We start from the raw sequence: 13,485 nt of genomic DNA, 5'->3' as shown, positions 1-13,485 counted from the left end.
AAAATGCTCGTAATATACAAACCACCAGATTAGGAGTCCTTAATACTGTAATAGATTTCCTAAGGAATTATTTTATAAATAGAATTGGGTTTTTTTAGGTAACTTACGATCTCAGCTCCCCCTCCAGGTCTTGCTGTCTCAGTTTTCTGAAGTCTGCGTTCAGAGCATCGTAATTCTCTTCGGACGTATCATAGAACCCCGGGGCCGGCTTCTTCTCAAACGGGATCTCAGCGTTGTAATCAACACCCCGCTTCTTTTTCCTCTTCTTCTGTATCTCAATCCCAGCAGCTCGGAGCTCCCGCCTCTTCTGAAGAGCCGCCAGACGCCTGATGATGTCAACACCAATCATCAGAAAGTATTCAGCCGACAGATAACAATCGTGAACATACTGGGTAACAGTAAGCACTACTGAGCCAGAATTAACAGTTGCATCTAATGAACTGCAGATCATCAAACCTATGTTTATTCAAACTTATATGTCAGAAAGAAAGAAAATGTTAAATATCCATCAGCTGAACCAAACAGATGTCACAATATAAACCAATAATATAAAGATATCAGCTTGCATAAAAGACACACCATGCAACTGTCTTATTAGAAGATAAAAAAACAAACAAAAACAAAACCTTTGTGCGATGGATATGGAGTATATCATTGTAAAGTCCAAGCACATTACTAACCAGCACCATATAGTACTTAAAGCTGCATTACTACTTAGTGAAAGACTATCCTAGGGAGCCCCTCCCCATAGCTGAAACCCTGGGGGCTGCTCTGTGCTGCCGCTTTTCCCAGGGCTCCTCCGTTTCTCTTACAGCCTTAGACAAAAACCCTTGGGGATGAGAGTATAAGGACCAATCACAAGCTGCAATCAAGAACCAACAGATCCTCAAGAAAAGTTTGCATGTAGCAGCACACAGGGACTCCGGCTAGCGGTAACGAGCACCTTCGTTAAACCTTTTACCTAGGGGATACTGCAGCTTTATTTACATCACTGATTTCACAACATAAAATAAGTTTTATTATATATGAACACACAGCCACTAGAGGGCGCATCTATCAGCTCTGCCTCATTTCTTCCAGCCAGAATACATATCGCAACAATTTACTACAGTGTATGTAAAGAATCCTGGCCTGTCTGGTGGCTGCAACCTCTAGAACAAAAAAAAAACACCAAAAAACAACTTTTAACTGAAATAAAACATTTGCAAAGTTGTTTTTATGTTGTGTTTTTTTTTTTTTTAACCTGAACAACTTGTATTTATTAATAAGTTTAATGGCAACATAGTTGCAGGAAGTGTGTACAAATGCACATAAACACCCCAACATTGCTTCCTTCATATCATGTCCAGGCTGAGAGGTTAGATTCTCCCCTCTCTGGGTTTCAGCTGCCCCCAGTACCAGGATGGATATTTAATCCTCATTCCTCCTCTGAGTGGAATATTAGTATCACTACTGTATGAGGCAAAGAGCAACAATGACAACATTCAGGAGGCTGGGAGAGAGGAGAGGACCTCACAATGCTTCTCACCCCCTTCAGGCAGCCAGACCCTATTTACCAGATGATGGTACAGGCACCAATAGCAATCAGAGGTTTCTGTACAGTCATGGCCAAAAGTTTTGAGAATGACACAAATATTATATTTCAAAGTCTGCTGTCTCAGTTTTTATGATGGCAATTTGCATATACTCCAGAATGTCATGAAGAGTGATCAGATGAATTGCAATTAATTTCGAAGTCCGTCTTTGTCATGACAATGAACTTTATCCCAAAAACAACATTTCCACTGCATTTCAGCCCTGCCACAAAAGAACCAGCTGACATCAGTTCAGTGATTCTCTGGTTAACACAGGTGAGAGTGTTGACGAGGACAAGGCTGGAGATCACTCTGTCATGCTGATTGAGTTAGATTAACAGACTGGAAGCTTTAAAAGGAGGGTGGTGTTTGAAATCATTGTTCTTACTCTAACTATGGTTATCTGGAAGGACCAGCTGACATCAGTTCAGTGATTCGCTCATTAAAACAGGTGTTGACAGGGACAAGGCTGGAGATCACTCTCATGCTGATTGAGTTAGAATAACAGACTAGAATATTTGAAAGGAGGGTGGTGATTGAAATCATTGCTTTGCACAAAAAGAGCTTCACAGGCAAGGATATTGCTGCTAGTAAGATTGCATGCAATTCAACCATTTATCAGATCATCAAGAACTTCAAGGAGCGAGGTTTAATAGATGTGAAGAAGGCTTCAGGGCACCCAAGAACATCCAGTAAGCGCCAGGACCGTCTCCTACAGTTGAATCAGCTGCGGGATCAGGGCACCACCAGTGCAGAGCTTGCTCAGGAATGACAGCAGGCAGGTGTGAGTGCATGGTCTGGTGTCAAGAAGGCCAGCAAAGAAACCACTTCTCTCCAGGAAAAACATCAGGGCAATCAAACAGAGTTTCATATGTAAAAAAAATTGTCGTGGTCAAGATTGTAAGCTTGCGAGCAGGGCCTGGTCATGTCAAACTAATCTAATTAGTTTCTACGAGGAAGTTAGTGGGAACTTAGACCAGGGCAGGACAGTAGATGTGGTCTACTTAGATTTTGCAAAGGCCTTTGATACAGGGCCACACAAGAGGTTGGTTTACAAAATAAGGGAACTGGGTCTAGGAATCAAAATTTGTACTTGGATCGAAAACTGGTTAGAGAATAGGGAACAGAGAGTTGTGATAAATGGAACATTTTTTAATTGGTCAAAAGTCTTAAGTGGTGTACCTCAAGGTTCCGTGCTGGGACCACTCCTTTTTAATATATTTATTAATGACCTTTGTGATGGTTTAGAGAGTAAAGTTTCTATTTTTGCAGATGACACTAAACTCTGTAAGGTAATAAAATCAGAGCAAGATGTAGCTTCTCTACAGAGGGACTTAAATAAACTGGAGGATTGGGCGGCTAAATGGAATATGAGGTTTAACACAGATAAATGTAAGGTTATGCATTCAGGGATCAAAAACAAGAACGCAATCTATAAATTAAATGGAATTAATTTAGGAGAATCTATAATGGAAAAGGATTTGGGAGTGCTCGTAGACAGTAGACTTAGCAATAGTGCTCAATGTCAAGCAGCAGCTGCAAGGGCAAACAAAGTATTGGATACGACCGTTAATTTAAAATGAAGGATAGTAGTGGATATAGGGTAAAAATAGGACTGCAATATTGAGTCTGGGGGGATTTTCAAAATTGAAACAGATTGGCGGTTGCTTACTCTGGATTAATTTCAAATATAAGTGCAGGATCGCAGGAGATCCAAAATAGGTTGAACTTGATGGACTGGTGTCTTTTTTCAACCTCATCAACTATGTTACTATGTTACCTCTTTGTCTGTTTTACCCAGTTTGTTTATTAGTTTACTATGTTTTTCCCCAATTGTAAAGCGTTACGGAATATGTTGGCGCTATATTAATAAATGATGATGTTGATGATAATGATATGATGAAGGGTACGACAGTGGCTCTGTAATGAGCGGTAAATAAAACGGTGTTCAGAAAAGAATCCACGAACTAGCACCACGTCTATTTTGTCCATTGTGCTGCTCCTAACCCGAATTTAGTTCTTAAGGATGCTGTAGAAGAGAACTGTGGAATAGCCCAGTTTTTTCAAAATATCTAAAAATACACATCACAGTCCGATTGCAAGAACTCCAAACATCTGCTGAGAGAAGGACTGTAAAAACCACTCTAAAAAAAAACATTAAATCCAACAGGTTAAGCTGAGAGATATGATACAATAAATGCTCTCAAGAGAAAGATTATGCCACATTATGTTATCTCTACCACGTGTAATTGTCACTAGCAAAAAAAGTCAAAGGAGAGGAATAAAGCTACCGGACTTTAGAATGAAATGGAATCCATTTAGTAAGTAATAAATAATTTTGATGATTTTTGTGAAGATGAAAGACGGACTGATCTGGATCACTGCTTCAGAGCAAATGTGTTTTATCCTATTGTGGAGACACACTGTTCACAATTAAAAACCAATCCCAAGGTATGACGGCTGTTGTGGAGACGTAGAAGGTCAGACATCCACACTTTCTTGCAGGCTCTACAGAAGCAGAAGCTGGTTTGGAAGTGGGGAATTCTCAACAATACTTTCTGAAGATATATCTCCATTATTTCCAACATTGTTACGTTCGATTAGGGCTTCATTTAAAGACAGGATAATTTAAAAAAAAAATTAGACTTCAGCAAAACCATTGATGAATTTGCTTCAAAGACGACGAGAAAAATGTTTTTATTTTTAAGTCTGTTTTGCTTGTTGTCACTATGTATAGTTTGTATATCTTAAGGTTTTTCCGAATAAAAAAAAAAAAATGCATTTATTGCGATTTTCACTGCACTAACAAACCAGCCTAGTTTCTTCTTACAAGGGCTTCATTCCAATGAGCTGCTCCAGGGACCCGACAATCTACGGTACTGCAAGGTCATTCACTACCGTGCCAGCTGAGCTGATGAACCTCCAAGTGCCCTATACAGCTAGTACAGCATATATACATATAACAGCAAGGTCAACCCTCAACATAAAAGAAAAACAAAAAGGAAAGAACATACTTTAGGATATATAATAAACTGCGTTCCTCATGAACTGAAATGTATTATTCTTATAAACAGAAACAGCCTTTACAAGCATGCACATTGCCTACCCACAATGGAGGCAGCCGTTTGGTTGGGTCACCTAATATCGTGAGCGTGCAACCTATTCATGTATTAGAAAGCTGCGATCATGGGTCAGTGATGTCACTAATTTCTAGTGACTTTATAGGCTCATGGTGGTTCTCCCTCCACCGTGTAGACAACAGGTACAAGAACAAACATGTAGAGTCAGTGTAACACTATGTATACAAGCTAGGATTATCTGCAGACAATAAAAGTATACAACACAACATGTGTAGTTACATACCTTGCTTCCTCAAGCTGTTTCTCTCTTGCTTTCCTCTTTGCCTTTTTACCTTGAGTATTCGCAAGACGTGCTCTGGCTTCAGACAGCATCTCAAGCTCATCTGCAAATTAGAGATATTTTTTTATGCCTCTTAATGTAAATACTAATATAAAAGTAACAATGGGCAGCATGGTGGCTTAGTGGTTAGCACTTCTGCCTCACAGCACTAGGGTCATGAGTTCAATTCCCAACCATGGCCTTACCTGTGTGGCGTTTGTATGTTCTCCCCGTGTTTGCGTGGGTTTCCTCCCACACTCCAAACACATACTAGTAGGTTAATTGGCTGATATTAAATTGCCCTTAGTCTCTCTCTATCTGTGTATGTTAGGGAATTTAGACTGTAAGCTCCAATGGGGCAGGGACTGATGTGAATGAGTTCTCTGTAGAGCGCTGCGGAATTAGTGGCGCTATAAAAACAGATGATAAAGATGCATGGATCATCATCTTCGAGTATCATGGTCAAAAGTCCAGCCCTACTATAATTCAGGGGAAGGGTGTCCTCTTTTGCTGCCTGAAGCGTGCCCCTTCCCCTGCCAGTTTCTCTGGGCAAAGGCCACTCACTGCATAAACAGAGGATGACGGACATGGTGACAAGAATAGAAGCAATGGAGGAGAAAGCATTTGCTGTGCCCATTATTCTTGCATTATTGGTCACCATACTGGAGTAAAAGCAAAAAGGATCAGGAGAGACTGGTCACCCTGCGCTCCATTTAAAATCCATGAAAGTGACCGCTGACCAGAGCCCTGGGAGCTTCAGTTCAGCCACCTCACCTGAGAGGAGGTTCTCACCTGGCCTCATGTGAGGAGCGGCCCTGAGCTTACGGTAAACACACATCCCGGGATGTTACCGCCAATTTAGAACAAACTGACCTGTACCTGCAGCTTATCTGGGCTCCCACAGACCACCAATGATATCTAACAACTATTAAAACGTATTCAAATTTTAGTAGTGAGCTGGCATCCATCACTAGCTGACCATACTAAGGAGATATGGTCATTTGATAATCAAGACCAACATCAGGATGTGAACATGTTGTCCAAACCTAGGTTTCCTATTGCCGAGAAACTATTTGAAAATGTTCACATTAAATATATGCTATTAATTTTTTTTTCCCTAAAATATCTACCTCGGAAATATACTCCAGCCTTAAACTTTACAAAGGCATAAGAATGATTATTTAACAAAAAAAAAAGTTTTCTAAAGTTTTATATTTTTAAATGGCAAACATTGACAGTTTATATATCTACCTAGCCAAAGCATTAGCTTGGAGAAAAAGAACCTCCCATGGGAGCACGAAGGGAGAGAACAGGATGAATGGGGCTCAAAGTGAAGATATGACTGTAGGAACCAGGAGTCATAGTGAGCAGGTAGATGAACCTTCATGGAAACACCAGCACTTTGAGACAAGTAAATGGTTCAGCAGAGGTGATTTAGTTACACCACCAACAGATCTATTTATGTAGACCACAGATTCCAAAAAACTGTAAAGGACCTCTTCCCTGGGCCCAGGCTTGGCGGCTCAGGAAGAACGTAGGTTGCCGACATGGACAATACAAAATGCTTCACCCACCGCAGGATGCTTCCCTCATGCCCTCTGGGGGCTGCAAACATCCCCATAGTGATCCCTATAAGCCACTGCTGTGGCATCTCCTGTCTAGACCTTACAAGCCTCCAAGAATCGGCTGACTGGTAGAATCAAAGGCTTTGTCCTTTGTGTCAGATGATGTATCCAAGATACATACCATATGCTATCTGTTAGGCAGCATTTGAAAGATATTTGTGTAGACCGCACAGGGACATATTGGAAATTATTAGTGCTGACCCACAACCATTTATTAACATTAATTAACATTTATTAATTAACATATTAGTAATGCACCATGACATCAAAGAAACAAAAACGACCCTTAAGATGTGATAGATTTTGCACCTTCATCCATGTCCACAGGGTCTGGTCTAGCTGGTTTGGTCTCAGGATTTGGGTCAATTTCTCCAGGTTTAAGCTTTCGGGGGTCATCTGTTGCCTCCTCTTCATTGTCTCTCTGAGCAGCCTTATCTCTGATGGGAGAAACGGAACATAAGACTTTCATATTGCAATATCACCTCTGAGGCTATACATATATAGTAATCCAACGTTATCTTACAATGAGCTGAACACTGTGGAATATTTGACAAACATGCACAGGGACCTTTTTGTAGTAAACATGATAAACAAGGATAGTTTGTTAGGGCCATTTCCATGGTATACAATATCTCGCAGGCAAGAGACCACTCCAATGATAGTGAAATAGTCATGGGAATGCAAACTATCCATTCCCTATGAACCAGTAACGGATAAGACACTGTACATACGTAATGAAAACAATGCCACTTACAGTAAGAATTCATAGTGCTCCAGACACTGAGCGGCGGTCCTGCCTATGATTGGTGCTATAGTTCTCCACTGTGTAGGCATCAGCTTGGCCAGATGCAATAGTTTCTCTTCCTCTTCACGAGACCATTCTGTCTTTTTAATACTTGGGTCCAGCCATTCATACCTATTACATATGGAGAGGGAGCATATCAGTCAAGATTTTTTAAGTGCATTCTTGCAACCAATAGTAGAAAATATTTAAACGGTTACTAAAACACAGTTGCGAGAGGATGGATCAACACAGACACTAAACAGTCTGTGTAAAGATTTCATATAATTTTTTTTACAGTAAAAACACTTTTAAAGAACAATGGGGAACAGTTATGAAAACTGGCATAGAGGGAAAATGTGATTTAACCCATAAAGATTCTGTCTTTTTTTCTAATTTAAACATTTGGTTGTTTTTTTTTTTTCTTGTGCACCAATATTACTAAATGTCACCAAAATGTATATAAATCGCTAATGAAAAACAAAGTATAAACAGATGGCTTTGCTAGTTGAAATTTATAAAGGGTTCTCTTTAAATATGTTAATGAATATTGATTTTACAGTTAACCAAAGCAAGCTAGTATCTTAAAAAAGAAAAGGGACCTCAAGAGAAATGTCAGATCTGTCAGTGAATGGATTTACAGCGTGACGGTAACTCACTGCTTATTTGCATAGAACCACCATATTACACAATACTTTGCAGAGAACACTGAATAATTCACACCATTCCTTGTCCCTTTTGGAGCTTACAGTCTAAATTCCTTCGCAGACAACCACACACAGGTTCACTTATGTCAGAATCCAGTTAACCTACCACACAGTATATTTTTAGGCTGTGGGAGGAAACCCACAAAAAAAACTACAAAAGATACTACCCATGGCCCCAGCTCTGTCAGCAAGCAATGAAACAACTATCCAGGGTGGGCTCTTCTGTATAATTCTATAAAACCTAGTAGGCGATACACTGACAAAAGTGTTGCCACGTGTGACATAAGGTGGGTGTGTTAATACAGATTAACCCTCAGGGCCCCCTCTTGTAGGTTGTATGGAATATAACCTCAGATTATTAATACCCATGTAGGTGGTAATCAAAATTAATGTTCACTACAAATCCTGGGCTAGGCAGAGATTATGGTTCTTTCCAGACAGTCACACTGAGGCAGAGGTGCACCAACTTCAGTGAAAGAGCGGGTGTTGCCTGTTGTTGTCAGTTTGTGTCTGCAGAAAGTGAGGTGTCGCTGGCACTAGTTGATAGACTAGGTAATAGGACAGAAAATCCTGAGCAATAGCAGTGGGAGCAGTAAATAGAAATACCAATGGGATTTTCGTATATGTAATATATATCACTACCCACCCTACAGTAACCAGGGTAACATAGCCCTTCATATAATCTGGCCAGGCTGAGCAGTTCAGTCACTATGACAGTGGTTCCCAAACTTTTGCAGTTCGCGGCACCCTTAAAGTCTCCAAATTTTTTCAAGGCACCCCTCCAAAATATTTACTGAGCAGTTCTGTTTTAGAAGTAGTTGGGTCAAAAAATTGGAATAAGTATTTAGGTCACGACAGAAATACTTATTTAGTTGTATGCAAAAATGCCCCCTCTGCATCCAGGCACACTGCCCCCTCTCACGTTGCCCCCCTCCTCTGCTCTCTCTCACGCTGTCCCCCTCCTCTGCTCTGTCACGCTGTCCCCCTCCTCTGCTCTGTCACGCTGTCCCCCTCCTCTGCCCGCTGTCACGCTCCTCTGCCCGCTGTCACGCTCCTCTGCCCGCTGTCACGCTGTCCCCCTCCTCTGCCCGCTGTCACCCTCCTCTGCCCGCTGTCACGCTGTCCCCCTCCTCTGCCCGCTGTCACGCTGTCCCCCTCCTCTGCCATAGAAGAAAGAAAGAAAACAGAAACTTACCAATCCGCGCGGCGCCGGGACCCAGCAGCCTCCTCTCTCCCGCAGCTGTCACTGACGTCGATATTCAGTGACAGCTGCGGGAGAGAGGAGGCTGCTGGGTCCCGGCACCGCGCGGATTGGTAAGTTTGTTTTCTTTCTTTTTTCTATGGCTGGCCCGCAGCTGCGCACACTTTGGGAACCGCCGCACTATGAACATATGGGATATACCCCTGATCCCCTGGACATTGTAACACAATATAAACACCATTTTCCAGAAGTCACTTTTTCTTTTTGGAGGATAATTTGAAAAAAATCTCCCCCAAGCAGCATTGCCTGAAAGTTTTCATATCGCTACTTCTTTTCTAGAAAAACAATCTATGAAATAACGTAATGTTTGCATTACCATCGGGCTTTGCACTGCTTGGCAGATTTCCTGTGTAGCAAGGATGCAATACGAGACCACTGGTTTTTGCCATATTTCATAACAGCCGCTTTGAGAATTTCATCCTTGAAAATAAAGAAAACAAAATATAACTTGTACCAAAGAAAGCAAAAGCTGATATGGAAACAATTGGACAGTGTTGGAAGTTTGCATACTGTATACGCAGAAGAATACATCTCATAACTTTAATATCTAGATTTCCCTACAATATATACTTCTTACAGTGTAGTAAAGCACTGGATGCTGGCAGAGTTTGAGTGGTCCACAAAAGTCAATATTTAGGCAAATACAATATTGTGGCACAACTCTAACTAGTAGTGTACTTAAAAGTAAACAATTTTATTTTGCAGGGAATTGGACAAAGACAAGCATTTGATTATTCCATTGACCTTCTGCAAGACAAATTAATTATTGCCTCAAACCAACGATTGCCACAGTGCACAATAATAACATTAAGTAAGAGGATGATAATAGTGTCTACCTAAAGGAGTATTCAAATTATTAAGATGTAGGTGCTGTCCTGTTTCAAGACTTTCCACATGTAAATTTTGGTATGTTGTTATACATTTCCCCATGCAAGCAATTAAATGCATGTTAGCGTATTTATAAACACACACTGTATGACTGCAACACAGCAGCTTATATTATGAAACTACTCCAATGCATTAAACACCTGTCTCCATGAAAGTGAATTTCTAACTATGATCTACTACAGAGATTATTGCATAGGATATGGATCTGATTGCTGAATGGAGAAGTGAAGGCTGTATTATGAATGAAATTATAATAATCAGTCTGATAAATGAATTATACCAGCTCTTTTATCATTCCTACTTGGAAAGGTCTGGTACCTACTGGCATTAGAAAATAAAAAAATCTCAAGTGAAAACATACTGCATTTAATATGTGTTCGATGCATATTTTTACCAGCTTTAATATGCATTTGTAAGCATGACTAAATGCATGTCAAATGCATACATTAAAGGGTATTTTTGTCCTGTTTTTAACATGAATCTGTGACAAAACAGTATGTAATGGGTATGTGTTCCCGTTGAAACAAATGAACTTTTTCGGTACGTTGAAAGCACTAAAATGGAGTCATATGTCCAAACAAAGTACACCTGCTCTGAAAACACAAGTAGATACAGGGTGATTGGAACCAACAGATTCCATTTTTTAGAAGCATCAACATGCGCTGTGCTAGTTTAAAACGCTACAAAAACGCTCAAAATGAATGCCTCTGGGCAAGAAGGCTTAGGCAACAAGCAGTTGGGAGAACTACAAGTCCCCTGCATGCCCTGCCAGCTAAACACAGGCAACTCATAGCTCTACAGCAGCTGTAGAATGCCCTGACACTCACATGGAGGAAACTTGTGGATAATCAGCAGCTGTAAAACTACAAGTCTCAGAATGCCCTGCCAGTCAGACACAAGGAACCCATGCTCTGCAGCTGCACAACTACAGGTCCCAGCATGCCCTGCAAGTCAGGCATAGGGAACCCATGCTCTGCAGCTGCAGAACTATAGGTCCCAGCATGCCCTGCCAGTCAGACACAGGGAACCCATGCTCTGCAGCTGCAGAACTACAGGTCCCAGCATGCCCTGCCAGTCAGACACAGGGAACCCATGCTCTGCATCTGCACAACTACAGGTCCCAGCATGCCCTGCAAGTCAGGCATAGGAAACCCATGCTCTGCAGCTGCAGAACTACAGGTCTCAGCATGCTCTGCCATGCAGGCATGGGGAACCCGTGCTGTGCAAGTACCAGCAGGGACGGGGGCCAGTGTCTCCCCAGCATATGATGAGCCATGTCTGCACCCTGGTAACCCAGCAGGCCGCTCAGACCAGGCACCGGGTGCAGAGGCCCCTCCCCCGCCCGGGTCACAGCACAGCCCGCTCCCCCTCACCTCCGTGTTCCTCCACACCCCTCCCTTTATCATAATACGCGGCATGGCTGCGGAAGATCCGGGTCTCTGGCAGCGGGACGGTTACACCGAGGAACACGCTCCAACCACTTGTTGTGATGACGCGCGGTCTCCAAGAGCAGCGGGGAGAGAAAGCGACCAATAGTGTTACACTGATCTGTACAGCGCCCTCTGCCGACCGGAGGGCCGAATCACAGCAGAGCGGAGCTAACAGACGGCGAGGATGGAGTGAGGGGATACCGCTCTGCAGCGCCCCTACTGGTGTCCGGAATCATTTATCACAGGAATTTCTGACTCCCCCTCATTCCTTTACATGTGCAAAAACTCAATACAAAATATAGAGGTCCTACCTATAGGGGAAATCAATCCGAAAAAAAATATTTTGACATATAGTAGAGGAGTGAAGATGAACATGATTTATATGCTACCATGTTTCTGTGAACATCCATCTCCCATTAATAGTTGTAGGGGGTTTAACTACATAACAGCAAACCAGCAGAAAGAAAACATTTATGAGCCTGATTCGTCTTTGAACATATGTTCATTTGCCTGGCGTATCTTGCATTAAATCATAGTTGCCTTTTCTCCTGGAATGTCCAGGAGACTCTCGAATGTCTGGGAGTTCTCCCGGACTCCAGGTATAGCAGGGCAACCTCCCGAACCCTGTCACTTTCTTAGTGACTTGAGCTGGGGGTGCACCTTACTGACACAAATCACCGAGAATTGCGTCATCCTGGCCCTGCTCCCTGCTGCCAAAAATCATGTCATTTTGCAGAGATGCGGGGTACCGATGATGCGATTCCTGTGACCACGCCCCCAGAGCACTTCAATGAGATCTCCCCTCCCGGAGGAGGGCCTCAAAGGTAGGCAAGCATGCGTTAAAGCGCCCTGCGCATGCGCCAGAACGCCAAAGAACACAATTCCATGCAATTCATGCCCACACGCAAATGATACTTCCAACTGACTACAACTTGACAGGTGGATCAGGGATGCGAAGGGACGGACTGACATAGGCAATGTACAGTAGGAACGTGCTGGGCAGGGGCAAGCTGGGCAGGGGGGCATCTGCCCCCAGGCCGGTCCCATAGTGGGCTAGCTTGGGCTGGGTCACTGGGCCACCTGCATTTGTTTTCCATTAAGATAGGCTGCTGAGTCAGGTCATACCCACTGGGCTAAAATTTGCCAGCCCTCCCCTGGTGCCGAGGGTGTGACTACGCAGGTGTGGCTGACTCCAGTTAAAGGCATCTCTTAAGTAGGTGTTTTTTAGCCGTATCATTTGCATCAGCTACAGAGCAGGTGTAAGTGCCGACTGATAGTGATGACTACACGTATGTGTTACAGAACGTGTGTTTGTAAGTATGAGAAACTATAAAAATACATTCAGAGCATCCTGATGTATGTACCCCTAAGAAGCACAAGGAGGACTGAACACAAATGTCTATCGTCTGGGAGAAGATCAAATCAGGTTAGGAAGAAGAAACCCCGACCAACGGAGAGTCAACTACAATCAGCTCTGGGGTAAGAGAATCTTTCCTTACACACTGGCATTTCCATTCTATTCAATTGATACATCTCCCTCTGCAACTGGAGATAACTAAAGACGATATACACAGGGTGTTTCTAATACTTTCTCTGAAGTGCAGGAAGACGTTGACAACTTATAAATAAACATATATGACATTTACTGAGTGTTACAGCTGAATATTTCATCTATATTCACTCTTTTACACGCCAACATAAATATTATTCATAAAGTTATCCATCTTCTAGGTAGCTTTATCATACTTGCCTACGCAATTTCTGGGAGGCTGCCAAATTTCAGGGAGTCCTCCCGGACTCCTGGAAGACGAGAGGGGGTG

At 42.4% G+C, this 13,485-nt stretch overlaps 1 protein-coding gene across 1 annotated transcript in view; it reads right to left on the bottom strand.

Annotated features, from left to right (window-relative positions):
• CDC5L (cell division cycle 5 like) overlaps positions 1–11,759 on the bottom strand; it is a 30,436-nt gene extending 18,677 nt beyond the window's left edge. Inside the window, exons 1-6 of the mRNA XM_075201308.1 lie at positions 11,609–11,759; positions 9,664–9,767; positions 7,353–7,514; positions 6,908–7,035; positions 4,938–5,037; positions 108–326 (exon numbers count right to left, since the gene is read on the bottom strand). Coding sequence (XP_075057409.1) covers positions 108–326; positions 4,938–5,037; positions 6,908–7,035; positions 7,353–7,514; positions 9,664–9,767; positions 11,609–11,653 — 758 coding nt within the window. The 5' untranslated portion in view covers positions 11,654–11,759. The remainder of the gene's footprint in view (positions 1–107; positions 327–4,937; positions 5,038–6,907; positions 7,036–7,352; positions 7,515–9,663; positions 9,768–11,608) is intronic.
• Positions 11,760–13,485: the final 1,726 nt, after the last annotated feature.

The sequence above is a fragment of the Mixophyes fleayi genome, chromosome 3 (assembly GCF_038048845.1).
Source record: "Mixophyes fleayi isolate aMixFle1 chromosome 3, aMixFle1.hap1, whole genome shotgun sequence".
NCBI classification, from domain to species: Eukaryota; Metazoa; Chordata; class Amphibia; order Anura; family Limnodynastidae; genus Mixophyes; species Mixophyes fleayi.
Note: the sequence above shows the minus strand (reverse complement) of the source record. Positions and strands in the feature narration are given on the sequence as shown.